Consider the following 16,723-nt stretch of genomic DNA (forward strand, 5'->3'; position numbering starts at 1 on the left):
GTGAGAGATACATTTTAGCATATAATTTGCAATTCAGATCAACGCCCAATAATTTTTGCCTTGGTTTCCGAGATATTTTTTACCAAATTTCAAAAAGGTGCGGAAAGGTACAAATGGAAAATTTTGTGTACCTCACGATAAATTATATTTGCAGTAAATTAAGACTGTCTCAACTCAGGCAGCTGAATAATAATCCCTGGATTTTTACTGAAATACCTCAGTCTGTAAGTTCAGCCTCATTACAATCATGTGCTTTGTCCGAAGCAGAAATCTTGATCAACCTCATTCATGACAAAGTGGGTATTTAGCTTGGCAACTTCTTTTCCTGACACGGCTTTTCTTGAAGCACAATCCTTGTTCACACTTGATGAGTTTATAACCAAATAACGCTGGAAAAAATCAAAACAGTACACTTTAATTCGCAGCCACACCAATTGAACTCATTTTTCACTTTGATTTTCTTTCCGCAGTTTACAATATATTTTTCTCGCATGTCCATCAAGAAGTTCTATTCCTATACCGCGCTGAGTAGTTGTGGGAAAAGTATGTGTTCTTATAATGGTTTTGCATTATTGCAACAGTGGAATACTCGATCAGCAAAAGGCAATTATTGTCTTACTGACAGATGTTAACAAAACAATATATGCTCATAACTAAAAATGACAACAAATATCAAGTCCACGAGGGGTGCATGAAATTAGCTAGAAAATTTGACTAATAAAAACTTCAGCCACCCTGTCTGCTGAAAGTCGTGAACACAAAGGTGCCTTAGCAGCGGCTTCTCCCAAATTTGGCACTAAAAATGAAAATACGTGCCCAAATACGTGGCAAAATACGTCAATGATGCTCCCAAAACCGCGGGAAAATACGTGCATGTTTCTTGATAAGACGCGCCCAAAAACTGCGATAAAACACGTACGCGTAAGGTGAAAAGACGCGCCCAAAAAGTGCGGCAAAACACATGCGCGTATCTTGAAAGACGCGTCCAAAAACTGCGGGAAAACACGTTGGCGTGTCGTAAAAAGACGCTCCCGAAAACTGCTGAAAAGCACGTGCGCGTTTCTTGAAAAGATGAGCCCAAAATCAACGGTAAAAATTGACGACAAATTGACTTCATAATCATAACCTTTGATAGTATGGTTTAAAAGAAAACTCAAACAACCTTACGTGTTTAACAATCTTTTCTTAATTGTGTTACGCTGTCACAAGTTTTGCTGTTTTTACTATCACTCGTTAGTATTTCTAAGACACTGACAACATAATAGCTCTTTGATTTTTATTTATTTCATATATCATTACACAATTTCCTTAAATATGTGGAGTTGGGATGCGCTCCTAAATGGAAATTTAAGCTTCAAGGAATACCAGGGAGTGTTCATACGTCCATAAATTCTTAACGCCTCGAATAAAGCACCCCAGGGTACCCCAGAAGGGACGCAGAAATCATCAGCGACTTGCTTTCGAGACATAACCGATACCAAGCTTTCACACGAAAATGGCTGCGAACCGGACGCCGAATATCGAAGGCCGAACAGAAAACCGAATAAAAATCGGAACCGGAATCGGAAACCAAAGCGGACGTATGTTACGTAGCACTTGAAGATAACATCTGTTTCATGTCTCGCCATCTGCTTCTTAGGAAATTCGACACATTTTTTTAGTAAACATTGAAGATTTGAAGACAGATTAAAGGATGCTTCGAAATTAACCTTATTACCTTCCCGTGTCACGCAACATACATCATCGCGCGCGATTTCACATACCTGATGCCGGAGCGTCGTGTTTAACTTCGGGCTGATTGACATGGTGCAACTTCTGCTTAAAACTGTCGCATGGTACTTAACTATTCAAACTGTTTTGTAACATTCTGGCACGTATTTTAAAACCATACACAATTGCAGACGAGAAGCGATTACCTTCAAGTAATGATCTCCCAAGCCGTATGCGAAAGTTTAAAGCAAAAATTGCGCCATTTAAGTCAGCCTCATCTAGCACGAGTTGCTGTCGCCTGGTCGTCTTTCTCTGTATCCATCGCAGGCTCACAATTCAGTGCTATCCCTTGGTCACTTGCTCCAATCGCAGATGAACAGGCGATCCTGATTTGTTTTGACCAGCGGTGAGTTGGAGATCATTCCAACGATGGATTCCGGCCGGCCAATTACATTGGTTTGTTGGAACTGTTTTAACAGACATTATCGGTTAGAAGCTTCATAGACGCTTCCCTCAAAGAGCAACGAGATAGAGTTTAACGAAGGAACAAAGCTAAAATGCTGTATTTCAATGATAAAACAGCGTATTATTGCTTTGCGAACACTAAATTCCAGCTACCTGTCACACATGCAACCCGCGCAAATTGATGATTTTCATGAAGCTTGAACGGCAAGGTTCGTTGAAACAGTCTTATCAACCATAAGGTTACGTACCAGCTGCTCTGTCTCCTCTTCTCCCTAACATTCAACTGGCAATTTGCATTATGACGTCGTGCTATACACCCTCGGCCTAAAAGCGAAGCTAGAACAATAACAATTTTCTCCTTTTCTTTTCCCCGCCACTAAAGTTAAGAATTGTTAGTTTTGATATTTTGGTGTCAATTTAGGATTTTGGTATAATCATACAAGATTTTGTTATCATTAAAAGAGCAACAATTAAAATGACATCTTAATGCAAATAACCAGTTATGTCGTTCTCATCGTCTTCTGTTCCGGCCTTGTTTCGTCGTCTTCTTTCATCGCCGTACAGGCAGCTCCTCTTCTACTTACACTAACTGAATTAGCTTCCTCCGACGCTCGACGATCTTTGTTCTTCTTTCTTCGACCAGCCTCTTAGCTCTTCCTCACAACCAGGTACGGACGCACGGATTCTGCTGTTCCGAATCATTCTCAAGCCGCTGGGCGTAGAACGTTCAACAGTATAAAAATGCTGATAACCCCCATAAGACGAAGCGACTGTTCTGTGAGAGCTGTCTTAGACGTGAATACTTCCTACGCCTACAATTTGTAGACGATCTGCGCCTGCGTGGTGCAATACAGGGCTTCCTATCAAGAGATTCCTCCCACAAGGCAACATTAACAAGAAGACGTTTCTGTTCGTCTAAATGTCAACGCTGCCAAAGCGAGAAAATCCTCTCATTTGTCTGTCACTCACTGATAAAGCTAACTTTGCAAGGTTCCTATCATGTTGTCGTTGGCTCCAGCGATGATTCTGCGTCGTAGATTGGTTTCTCGACGGCTGCTTACTCTTACAATTTCCTTCGACCGAAAAGAACAACCTGATGGCAGATTACACTGTTTGTAAGGTTCTAAAGTACTGCAAACTGGTTTATGCTCGCAAATTTGGTAGCTGTGTAAGAAAATACGTCAGCGGAACTTTTCTCATGAAAGCGAAACTTTGAGTTTTCAATTTGGCATGAAATTTTGTTAACTGAAGCCGATGAGGAAACATGGTTGGAACTGTTTGTGTCCTGAGGGGATTGGCTGTCCTGTGGATCGGTCGGCTGAGCATTGGGAACCTGTGGCTGAGGCCAGTATAAGTCTCGTAAGAGGACTCAGGAAACCGAGAAAAACTACAATGAAAAGGATGTAATTAGTATCAAGTTAGATGAAATTAAAACGGAGGAGGTGCATGAGAACCGCGAGTTAAAGTTAGAAATTCTGTCACTTTCAGGAACTGAAAAATTCAAATGGTTTGTTTCAGCTTGAAGTTGTCGACAAGTTAAAGTTGCCTTATCAACATATATCAAACAAAAAGCTAAATGTACACAATAATCCAAAACTTCATGTCACTATTGGTAATTAGTGGAAATATAAGAGTGATAAGTTGAATATTTTTAGAGTTAAAATGTCATGTCAAAGAAGAGATTTCCCTAAGATATTTTCTATTCCAATTCTAAATTTAATTTAAGTTTCGGCGTCAGCACTTTAAAGTATAACATAGCGCGCGTCCTTCCTATGTAATTTTTTTGGGCTTCATCATGGTACATTTCTCGACATAAGCACCTTTGTTTTTCTGTACAGCGCATTGGGAAAATTTTATAATCAATCAGAACGAAAACCTGTTTCACGTCAATACTATGTTATCACTATAAAGCAATTGGTGCATGCTTTTAGCTGTGCGTCTATTGTGTTATGGATGCATTTGCGAAGTTTGGAGATCACTCACAAGCTCTTACGCTTCTCTCGTACTCTCCAAACTTCCCGCGTGCATCGATTTATATTATATTTTTATATTAACAATTATTCTGCGAAATCGCGCAGAATATCACCTGATACTTGGCTAAATCAGGGGATTTTCCGCAAGATTTCGCAGGGTAATTGTTATATATCTGACTGAATATATTTTTCAACACATTAACAACGAGGCGCAATTTTATCGCAGAAAAGCTGGAAACTTTCTTTATTTTGCCATTTTTCTCCTCGACGCACGAAATTACGTATATCGCAGGATATCTGTTGACTACGGACGACGAATATTCAGTGCACTATGACCATATTTGGGCAGTGTTGCAATGTGTTGAATAATAAAACTCGAGATTCGCACGATAAGCATTAACCACTTCTTAATTAAATTTCAATTTCCTGAAATTATTTACTTTACTTTTAGTTGTTTCTGATTACAAGCAAAATCATTCGGTCATACTGTGTACGGCGTTGCAGCAAAATATTTTAAGAGTTACAACAATTTTCTATTCCACACTGATTCTATAGCATTTTTTAATTCGTTCTCTTTACGCCTTCGCATTTAAAAATGGCAGCCGCATAGTCCAGTAAAATTTCTTAAACTTTTGTGAAATACTCCGTGAATGATATACAGTGGAGTTTTATGATGTTCAAATTTTATTCAAGCGCATTGAAGGCTTGTCAGGTAATCACATTTCTCTAAAAAAGCAGATGCCTTACAAAGAAGGAATTAAGAATTAAAGACTTGTTTTAAATTATCCAATTTCATCAAAAGGTTATAAGTGGAAGATGGCTTACCTTAATTTTCGTGGCTTGAATGATCACTGTTCCTTGTAAACTTGGCTGGCTGACTCGATGTTTCAGTGCACTCATTTAAATGCTGATTTCTGTGAACTTCTCTTCTCTCTCTTTTCACAAGTGATTCCCGCCATAACTGACAACATTAAACTAAGCGTCATTTCCAGTTTCTTTACTAATTTGTACAGCTAAATGCGTCCAGCCAAGAAAGGGCAACGTCTCGAGATCAACTTGCAAACTCCAGGCATATTTCAGTGCAAAGTCAAACTGACAATCTGTCCTTTTTCTCCACTGTTTGAATATCGTCAAGCCCGCGTACCTTCGCTTAACCCATCCAAGTTTGTTTTCCGCAGATAAGGTTTAAAGATGGCAAATTTAACTCGTAGTTTCTCTTTCGTTCAATGTCCACAGAACCGTTCGAATACGTTCTTTCCTTCTCACACCGTTAACTGAATGTATTAATTTTTTAAAAAATATGGCACCAAACTTGAACGCACACGCATTGTCCCCTGATTGGTTTAGCGCGTTTCAAAGGTCCCCATCGACCACATGAAAGCATGCCCCTCATATCAATTACAAAAAGGATAATTTAGAACGCTTTGCAGAATAGCTGCTAATTTAAATTCATTTGTATGCCGCGTTTGGCTTGATCATTCGAGCGAAGCTTTTCTCTCGAGAGAGGTACACGGGCTAACTACGTGCATACAAAGTATATAAATAAATAAATAAATGAATAAATAAATAAATAGATAAATAAATAAATAAATAAATAAATAAATAAATAAATAAATAAATAAATAAATAAACAAACAAACAAACAAATAAATAAATTTGAAGCCAACTGTTTTTTTTGGCACATGAACTTCGCATTTACTAAACTCCTGAATTTCTTTTACCCGGCCTTAATTTTTTCGCGCTTGTGGCATCGGTTACATTTAATTAGTTTTTATTGTTTTTTCGCGTAACTACAAATTAATCAATTTCTGTTTTCTTTTCCTACTTATGACGCCAATACGGCCCTACGCACAAGGGATCGTTTATTGTTACCTCAAAATTGCTTACATTTAGCTTTTGAGATGTCTAGTTTCAAGGAGAAGAAATACATGATGCCATTTTCTAGGGACAGGTCGAAATCAAGTGGACAACGTTGCAGCTTCGCAAACAATACTAAAAAGTGTTGTGCCAAAGTGAAACTGTTTGAAACTTGAGTGAACATGTTTCAAGGGGATAAACCACTAGCTTTTATAGCAATATCCAGGCGCAAACATCTTGGAAGATCTTCCAAATACTGACATCTCACGCGCACAACGAGGATGTAACTTTTCCGTATCACGCAAGATCACGGACGTTTCACTTTTTGAAAGTACACGCTAGAAAGGTCTTTAATTCGTTATCGTGAAACCAAAGCTCCAGTTATCCCATAGAATCCCCGTAGAATGCTCCCAACTCTAAGAAACATTGCAGCTGCAGGTTATCAGGGTCTAGTGAAAATAGAGCTTTTGCTATACCGCACAACTGAAACAACACACCAGACGTGATACAGTTCCTTCATTTATAATTTATTAAGACCATTTCAAGATGAAAAACTCAGAGAGAGAAAAACTTTAGGTATACCACAACATAATGCGAGCTCCAGCTCCATTAAGACTCAGACGGAAGTGACTGCAAATGTCTTAAATAATCATTTTAACGCATGACGTTTGCAGTTACGCCTGAGCTTACATATTATAAAACTGGTCTCTGGTAGCCATGTATTTTGTCCTTGCGACATCTACACATTAATAAACACATACGTACTTAGCATAATCACACTGTTAGTATGGAGAGTTTAAAAATAAGAGCCGAGAGTTCAAATGAAATCGGATAGTCTGAAAACGCCCGTGTCCTTGCCGTCTTTAATGCCTTGGTTGCGGATAAAGAAAAAATGCCTGGTGATAAATTTCCCCCAATAATAAGGTAGAGAGCCACGTTTGACGCCCAATGCTTCCCTAAAGAGTAACAATGGGCCCAGCAAGATAAAATACCCCCAACATTTTGGGGGTATTAAAGATTGTTTCCTTTTCCTTTTTTTTTTTTCTTTTTTTTTTTTTCATAAAAAAATGAGTTGAATACTAACATTTGACTTCAAATGGGTATATAATAAACAATTGAATTCATTACGCGGATTTAGTGCTATACGAAAGTATATGACATTTTAACACGTTTCGCAGTACCCGTACAACAGTAATTCACATCAAACAAAGCATTGAGAAAACAGACCTTTTGTGACACCCAACTAAATTCTATCTTTCTGAAACGAGAGACCAAGAAAACGTTACTGATGAAGGTAACCTACACAGGACCCGGTTGTTCTATAGCCCATTAAAGCTAAACCACGATTGAAAGTTAACCGAGGGTTTGTCTCGCTTGTTGAAAATATTTTTCTGAGCTAATGTTAAGCGAAGTCTAAGTGAAGACTGAAGGGCAAAAATATTTTGGAAAAAATCTTTACTGGTTCGTCCTAAATCAAACTTAATCAACTGGGCCCTGAACTGTTTTTATTTTTATACAATATTATCGTTTTTCGAGGACCAAGGTGCATATAAACGAAACGTTATGCTTGTAAATGAATGCATCCAAAGATTAACGAGTTAACGTAGACTGAATGACGACGCGAGGCCTCGACAAATACGTACTCATATAGGGTACACAATGACCAAACTCTCATTATCAAAATACAAATTCTCCTTACTGTTCAGTCGGGAAAATTTGTTTGAACATCAAGACATTTTACATTTTATTTTCAAGCAAGTGACATTGTAAGGAGAAAATAGCTGGTGTCGTTAATATCCGAAAGCAACGTCGTTTGTGCCTGACGGTTGAAATATGCCAGGAGAGAGAGAGAGAGAGACCAAACTGAAAGCTTTGAACACCTTATTTCATGTCACGTTTTCACTGCTAAATCTCTATCTAAATCTCTTGTTAAGAGTCTACAATTTGTTCACCTCAAGGACGGTGCCTACCTCTAAAGTAGCACTTTTGCGCGATAATTGAGCAACAATTATTCTAAAAAAAAGTAAAATACAAAGCAATGTATAGCGGTTTTTTTTTTCAAATTGAAGGTTTACTATCTCTGAAAAATGCATGATTACCCCCAATTTTCTTTTTGGATACCAAGAGCACTTGCTAAGGTCTGCTTTCTCCGCATAGTTTTAAACCGCGCAAAAATATCCCTGTATTAGTAGGCACCATCCATAGAAAACCCGAGTATCTTAAGATGCGCAGAACGTATGCACAGGAAAAAAAGTAGCTACCGTCCTTAATTTAAGCAAACAATGGTCGAGCCAAAACAAGACAACACATTATACTTTGGTTCCGTTATTTGACCGGCCTTCAGCTGCGGACTCTTTGTATCCGACCTCAGGGGGTATTAGAAAGGTGAAACACACACGCACCCGTTATTCAAAACTTTTTATGTTATCCTCTAGAATTAAAATCCCTCGAGCAGTTAAAACCACAATTTTCCCCCCTTCCTATCAGATGAAATTTAACTTGCGTTAACTTCCTTTTTAAGCGATAAAATAGTAAAGACCTACCTATTTTCCTTCGCCTTTAGTATAAACGGAACCGCAGAAGGCTATGTGCTGTTTGGCCCAGTTGTTTGCAAGACTGATATTTCAATGAGTTTCCACTCCAGAGGCAACGGGGAAAAGGAGCACTACCTTAGTTTTGCTATTTATAGACCATTTCCAAGCGGTGAACCTCATTAGGAAAGCGACGCCAAGTGCAAGGCTTTTCATATGAAAACTACTGTTGCTTGAAAATTAATTTTCATAATTAAAACTTAGCACTTAGCCTCGCTTTCATAATGAGGTTCAAAGCAACTCGGAAGTTGGAAACTCGGAAAGTGGTTACCTATCTCCCTATGTGTTGCTGTTGTTTCTTAATTACCCTTTTCGCGACTACCCAAACAATCCCAGCAGTACCTGCAACCCGGGCCTCTGAAGTGGCGTTTTAAATACTGAAATTCATCGTAAACATAATTTATTACGTACATTTCTACAAGTTTAAAATAATCTGGTTTACTTTTTTTTTACAACAATGGTATGCAGCAAGGTATTATCGAGAGAATATTTACTGTTTATATTAAATAACCTAAGACACCTTAATGCTGCCAACATTAATTTAAATCAGTGTGTGTGTTTAAGAAAAAAAACATGGGTAAACCTTGGGACATCTTAAAAAAAATACACGTCTTTGTATAGGAATACGATCTAACTAAAAAATACTTGATTAACGATATTCCACCTTCGTTAATACCATGATGATCTTGATTTCCCCTAAAAGAGAAAGGAGAAAGAAAATTCGTTAGTGATGAGGTATAAGATCTTCGATTTAAGAATTCCCATATAGCTCAGGCTAATGCTTGTTGAAAATCGTGATGTTATGATTTATAATCATCATGATGGCTTTTAATCAATCAATCAATCAATCAATCAATCAATCAATCAATCAATCAATCAATCAATCAATCAATCAATCAATCAATCAATCACTCAGGCTAATGCTTGCTGGTGTTAAAAAAATCGTAATATTATGATTTGCAAACATTGTGTAGGTAAACACCTTGATGGCTTTTTATCAATCAATCAATCAATCAATCAATCAATCAATCAATCAATCTATTAATCGACCCACCGTCCAACCAACCAACCAATCGATCCACAAAGAAAATTTGCAGCAGAAGTTGTAGGCACAAATGTAAAAACGTTACAATGTAAAACTGGCACAACAAAACACAATTAATTGACTACTGTAATGGCTACTTATCTAGCATAGTTTCAGTATGCCAGTAGTTTTCAATCAAACAGTTCGTGATCAACAAGTGGAAAGCCTTCATAGGCTTTAGAGAAAGGCTAATTTATGTAAAAAGAAAACATTACCTAGCCAAAAAGGATAGTATGAATATCAAGCTATTTCAATGTATCAACGCCTCTGATACTCAAATAGAGAACTAAAGTCGCGTATCTGATGATAATTCTACTGTAACCTAACAATAACGAACGTACAACTACATCTGCTAATTACATGCTGCCACAGTTCTACAAGACAAAGCAGAAACAAAGCACAGATGCATTAAATGAAACCGAATACCACGAAACGTCTCTCTTTTGTAAAAAGCTACATGAAAAACTTTCTTCTTTTAGCCTGTGAACAGGCTCCCAAGTGGTGTATGGGGTGAGGAGAAAAAGCGAGCCCAAGATCGCGCTTATCCCTCTTCCCCGCCCGATTTTCCCCTTCGTCATATGCCCCTCTTTTGGAGTCTGTTCACTGGCTATCTGTTTTCGCTGCAATTGGCAACGCTATTTTCGTCACGGAACAAGTTGCGAAGATGGGGTATTACGCGTGCCACTTCGTCCGCAACTTGTCTTTCAACCGCGTTTGGTAGTTACTCTCAAGAAGAATTGCCTCTTGCAACAACACAATCGAGTGAAAGCGGATCACACGAGCACACGCGAAAGTAACGTGCCGCACGCGAATGTCAGCTACCGCGCGAGAACTCAACCGTGTACGAGTCACCACGCGGGACGCGACTTCCATTTTGTTTAATTATCCTGAGAGAAAAGCCAGCCGGAATAATCACAGTCTCAAGAGCACTCAATAGTTATTATTACTGATATATGTGTTGATTTGGGTAATCTAACTCTCTAACAAAACTTGGCCAGATTTTATGATGCTTACTTAGGCATCTTCATCTTGTAGCGTGACAAGACAGGAGCGTTACGATCTAAACGGCGACAAGAAACCACCCTGGAAGGGCAAAACAATATATCAACGTGATATGTATTTCGTGTAATCCGATATATAAGGTGTGACAGCGTGACATAAAGCTTCTACAGTGCACAGCGTGACAAGACAGAGACAGGCTAGTCTTGGAAGGAGAGGTAATGTAAGAAATCAAATGACGTGACAGGCATTCTTTGCTACGTGCTGCAACTCACAGTTAAGGTAACGCAAAGCTTCTACGGTGTTCCTGCACTATAGCACGAGAAGACAACAGCGTTACAACTTAAGGCAAAATGCGACTAACTGATGTCACATGCTCTAAGCAAAGTGTCATGCATTGTGTGACACAAGCAATTTTACAACCAACACAAAGTCACACTATATTTCTAAACTAGTCCTAACTACAACTGAAGTCAGTATCTTTATTTTGCATTGCAGGTTACCATAATCATACCAGGTGCTGTTTTGAAGATTTTTTATTGTGCTTAAAGCTCAGCGATTTTAAAACGTTACTGGATTCAACTGGCGTAGTTATATAACATTAACGAAACTGCACAATAAAACTATATTTAAAGGTGTTTTTTATGCTTCACGCTTCATAGTTATAGATTCTAAACATAACTTTTTCAAGCCTAGTTAATCAAACTTTTATCGAAAATTCTTTTTTCATCACATCCTCTGGCAATGCACGCAATGTTAAGTTATAACTGCAATCTGTTTACACATGGACTAGGCTACCTATTTTCTAGCAATCGGCAACTGATTTATTGCTAGAAAGCTTTCACTTTTTCTTAGCTAATCCTGTAATAATTACTCATTACTAGACATTCACAGCGATGTACGTCGAAAACGCGACTCTCATTGAATTTTTGATGTTATAGCTACCACTAAATTTTGTCCGAATCTGATTGGTTTAAATTGATCACGTGATGTGATAGCGATGTCCCCAGAGACCTTATCAGAGGATAGGGTACATCCGGGAAAAATACCCTGACAGAAATAAACTCAGAGCTTTTTAAATCATTAACAAAACAGTTGCTTTTATTATTTATTTATTTATTTATTTATTTATTTATTCTTAATGTATTTATATCTTGAATGCTTATGTGTTTTTGATGTTTTCGTTTAAAGAAGTAGCGAAAAGGCACTCGACACGCAGAATAAACATCAGTTGATTCGGGATAACTCCTTATCAACAATCAGCTGACGAGATAGAAATCTCAATCACAGGCAATTGCGTTATTTTTATTACAAAGTTTCCTTTACGCTCTATGCCAAAGGCGATAACTATCCAAGATTTACAAGTGCTTTCGTTATTCGTCACTTGTCATTACTATTACTACCTTTTTTATTTGGAATTGGGTTCGACTTACACTCGGTGTTCATTTCAGTTATATTGGCATTTACAAGCAGAAGTAAGCCGTTTAAGTCTGTTGCAACTCGACTTTAAGGACTTTCCTTCTTTTCACAAGCAAATGCTAGAGTGCGTTTGATGTAATATATCAAACACGAGGAAGAGTGTTTCATCAGATATCCAAACACTGAGAAGTAGGTTGAAAAAACGAGGCGCAGCCGAGTTTTTTCAAATGACTTCGAGGTGTTTGGATATCTGATGAAACACACTTTCGAGTGTTTGATATGGCTTCTCAAATGATCAATAATTCTTGGAGAAATTCAAGGCTAAAGTTGGCAAAATTTTATGGTAATTAGGATCACATATTCAAACCACGGTCACGGTGGTGATTTTCTTTGTTTTCTCTTGGTGAATTATTAATGAGTTTGAGAATTATTAATCAAAAATAGAACCAAACAATTATGCCACTGCAAATTCAGGTTATAAGTGTATAATTGAAACCACACCTGTAACGGTTTCAGACGCAATTTGAAGTTGATATGAACTTTTACATTCTTCACTAGAAACCGTTTCGGTGGCATTTTCTGCGCATCATATTGTGCGCGGAACCTGTAGAAAAACCTGTAGAAACACTTGCAAAGCAGGCGAACACAATCTCGATAGTTTTTAATGAAAATTTACCAAGATTTTCAATGAGAAGAAAAAGAAACCTGCCATATACATTTTAACAGTAAACGCCTTCCTTCTAATGAGGACAATGATTTACTAGTTCAAATTGACCTCAAACTGCGCTGATACCACTGGACAACCTGCCACAGTGTAACAAAAGAATCAGAGAACAATCACCAACCTGATTAACTTGTTCGTCTACTTTTTGTAAAAGTTCCTTCTGTTGTCTGGGACTGAATCGTAGTAGCGCTACCAATACTTTGGCCATTTGCTACAAGGAAAAAATACAGTATTAAATAAATCTCTGTTTAGGGGAACTTTTAATTATGAAGACTTCTATGTCGGTCGCTGTTAAAGGGTTAAAGCACTGCGTTGAATGTCTTTGGGCAGGATAGTGACTCGAGGTTAGAGGCTCTCGACCGATTGAAAATCCCCTCCAAACGACCACTGGATTTCATCAAAATGCTAACCTACGTAGCAAGCGTTGCTGTGAAGTTTTGTGCCTTTTTCGTCCTTTTTGACCGCGCGGATATTGGGGTGAGAGCGAAAAGACGGAGGAGGGGGGAAGGGGAGAGGAAGCTTCTCTCCTCCCCCCTTCCTCTGTTTTTGTCGCTCTCGTCCAAATTTCCGCCCGTTCAAACAACCAAAAACGCACAAAGCCCCACTGAAAATCAAAATGCCAGAAAACCGGTTACTCATACATGACTATTATACAGCTAAAGATAGTGTGGGTTCTCTGTGCCGGACTAATCCTCAATTAGTCTACAAAAATCGTGCATAAACAATCGAGGTTTTCTCACCTTTCGTTCTCTGCCCATCATGTATTCGTACAGTATATTTCTAAGATACTGTAAAACAGGAGAAAAACAGTCAGGGATAAAGACAACAACAACAACAAAACAGCCACAAATAAGAAAGGTACAAATGAATGGTGTGCCGTTACAACTTACAGACACAAATGATGGATCAAAGAATTTACTGTGCAGTGTTTGTTAAAGTGCTAAAGTGAACCCATGAATTTCTCACTAAGCGTTAGCCCTAGAAAGGGAATGTGAGATCGCACGAGGCAAAAAAAACAAAAACAAAAACAAAAACAAAAACAAAAACAAAAACAAAAACAAAACAAAACAAAAAAATTCGACCTTAGCGGGATTCGAACCCACGACCTCCGGATTTGACCGTCAGTTGCTCTACCGATTGAGCTAGACCAGACGGAAGCAAGAGTTTACATTGTTTGTTTGTTTCACCACACACGTTACAAAAGAGCAAAATAAGAGTGCAAAAACTATATCTCACAGAGAAAGTGGTGAGGAAGCCTTAGGAGAAACAATAGGGCTTGTAGAATAAGGCAGGAATCTATACCAAACAATAAACACATGAATCAAACCTCAAACTCCGTGGGCTCGACTGGAGACTTGGGCGCTGGATCATATGCAGTCGTATTTTCTGAGAGCGGGTTAGAAACCAAATTCAGTTGAGCTGGGCGATCTGTTCTGCCTTTCAAAGGTGATCCACCGAGCTGTTCGATCTAGAAACAAACAAATAGGGTTAAACAACAAAAATAAAAAACTGACCATAAAAAATATAAAAAAAAGTAATTAAATCAATCAATCAATCAATAAACAAAACCATATGGAGGCACTGTCAGACTTTAGGATTTCTTTCACAGACTCATTGCTTAGAATTAAAGCAATAATTCCTACCAAATTGTAACTGTAACATAGGGAAGTACTGCCCTCATTTGATTGTTCACATACACTTAGCCGGGAAGTGGTCAAAACTACTATACTCGAACAAGAACCACTACAAAATAGATGGTGGTCTCTGCCTGCATCCCCCTTCCTCAACCTAAGAAGATGGTGTCTTTACTGCATAGCCACCCCTCTATCCAGCAGTAACAATGACAATGACATTCAAACCTCACTTTTCGTGTTTATCTAGCAATGCTGACTCTTGCTAGCTGAATCTTTCTATATCAACAACTCAACTTTTAAAGCCAATAAAACTTTGTAGGTAATGTTCATGAGATAGGCGAGGCCTTCGATAACCCTCCCCCCCTCCCCCACCCCAGAAAAGGTGGGTCCTCTTCGTACAAACAAACTTGACATGACCAGTTCCCTTAACAGTTCAATAGCTCAAAAGCCTTCATTCACAGAACTAAACAAATAAGAAAGAGCTTGTACAGTATACATGTAATAAACAGCACCGACACAAATTGCTTCCCAGTGATTTCAATTTGCAATTTCGTTCACAGCCTCATGATGCAGCAGACTGAACAGCACCAGACGAAAATACCACTGAATGGCTTTTACTAGAACGATCATACTCAGCTCATCACTGATAATGACGGCATGGAGTCGCCGAAACGTCATATTTTTGTATCGTTAATCTTTGTCTTCCGATGTGTAATCAAAGTTAGAAAAACAATAGGTTATATTGTACCGTTAAGATTAATTGTGGACTGACCTGTGACTTCAGGGATTCCTCTCTCTCCTTTAGTGCGCCCACTTCTGCCCTTAGCCGCGTGATCTGATCCTAACAAATATGACAACAAATGACTTAAGGAGTGCTGTTAACGTACAGTATTTTAAAACGTTCTCTAGCGGCTCGACACCATTCCTACATGGCAGAATACCTAGCAATCATAGAAAAACTTTGTAGAACAGCAAATGTTGAATGTCAAAGGAACAGGCTCTGCCTACACCCCCCCCCCCCACCCCCTCCCCTTCCTTAACCTCAAAAGATGCTGTTTATATTGCATAGCCACCCCTCTATCCTGCACTGAAAATGACAATGAGATTGAGACCTCACTTTTCTTGTTATCTAGCAGTGCTGACTTGTGCTTGCTGAATATCTTTGTGTCAACTCAAATTTTAAAGCCCATACAATGTTGTCGGTAATTTTCATGACATAGGTGGTGTCTTCGATAACCCCCCTACCCCAGACAAGGTGGGTCATCTTCGAACAAACTTGTTATAACCAGTTCCCTAAGAACCCATTGGGTCGCGAAGATGACTAAGGCGCAAAGGATGACACTGGATCGCAATATGACTGCACAAACTTTAGGAGTCTGCCCATTGCATAAAATTAAAAGTGAGAAACGTTGGAATACAGTCGCAGTTTCACTGATGTACCTAACACCTTACCTAAGGGGACAGCCATACACAAACAAATGTTACATAATAACAATTTATCATCACTTTTTAAGTGTCAATGGATTTAGCACTCCAACACTAATAGACCCTTCTCCAAAATGGCGACAACAGATTTGAATGAGTTAAAACTGAACTGAACGAAAAACTGATACCAGTACTAGAAAGGGCACCTTTACTTTAGTAACCTTGCAAAGTTTCAGCATATTACGTGTTATATCAGCTTAGGAAATGTAAGATGAAATTTGACAAATTTACAGACGCTTGTATGACTGGGGGTATACGTCATACCCCCAGTCATACAAACGTCTGTAAATTTTTCATTTTTCAACTTACATTTTCTTAGCTGATATTACACCTGATATGCTGAAACTTTACAGGGTTACTAAAGTAAAAGTGCTCTTTCTAGTGCTGGTATACGTTTTTAATTTTAACTCATTTGAAGTTTCAGCAGCCATTTTGGAAAAGGGTCAATTGGCGATAGTGTAAACTGATGAAAGAAATACTGCAAACTAAGCAAAAACTTCTTTTACTAAATCCTAATATTTTTTGGAAGGTCTTCCTTACCTTTAATACTATTTGACTCGAATCTTCCACAGGTTCCTGTTTGAAAACAGAAATATCAACAAGAATGAATACATGTTCTACTTTAATCAATGAAAATAGTTTAGTAACGAATGTGAGAAGCATGCAGTCTCATGATAAAACCGTAAAAAAAGGGAAAATTCTAAAGAAATAACTCACCAAGTGAGTCACGCATGTACTTTAACCCTTTAAGCCCCAACAGTGATTACCATCAAATTTCTCCT

The 16,723-nt window shown here is 38.3% G+C and overlaps 1 protein-coding gene across 5 annotated transcripts in view; it reads right to left on the reverse strand.

The window, feature by feature from the left end:
- Positions 1-16,723, reverse strand: part of LOC146483233 (uncharacterized) — a 227,575-nt gene that overhangs the window by 186,798 nt on the left and 24,054 nt on the right. For 2 of the 5 annotated variants that reach the window (XM_085106338.1, XM_085106340.1), the window contains 7 exons: positions 16,482-16,517; positions 15,229-15,297; positions 14,150-14,290; positions 13,563-13,610; positions 12,944-13,033; positions 10,695-10,763; positions 6,512-9,292 (listed from right to left, as the gene is read on the reverse strand). In XM_085106338.1, coding sequence (XP_084962464.1) covers positions 10,734-10,763; positions 12,944-13,033; positions 13,563-13,610; positions 14,150-14,290; positions 15,229-15,297; positions 16,482-16,517 — 414 coding nt within the window. In that variant the 3' untranslated portion in view covers positions 6,512-9,292; positions 10,695-10,733. Of the gene's footprint in view, positions 1-6,511; positions 9,293-10,694; positions 10,764-12,943; positions 13,034-13,562; positions 13,611-14,149; positions 14,291-15,228; positions 15,298-16,481; positions 16,518-16,723 lie in introns of those variants that run through there. The other 3 variants (XR_014863930.1, XR_014863931.1, XM_085106339.1) reach the window with 3 other exon arrangements.

Source organism: Pavona decussata, unplaced genomic scaffold (genome assembly GCF_977016875.1).
Source record: "Pavona decussata unplaced genomic scaffold, jaPavDecu1.1 SCAFFOLD_40, whole genome shotgun sequence".
NCBI lineage: Eukaryota > Metazoa > Cnidaria > Anthozoa > Scleractinia > Agariciidae > Pavona > Pavona decussata.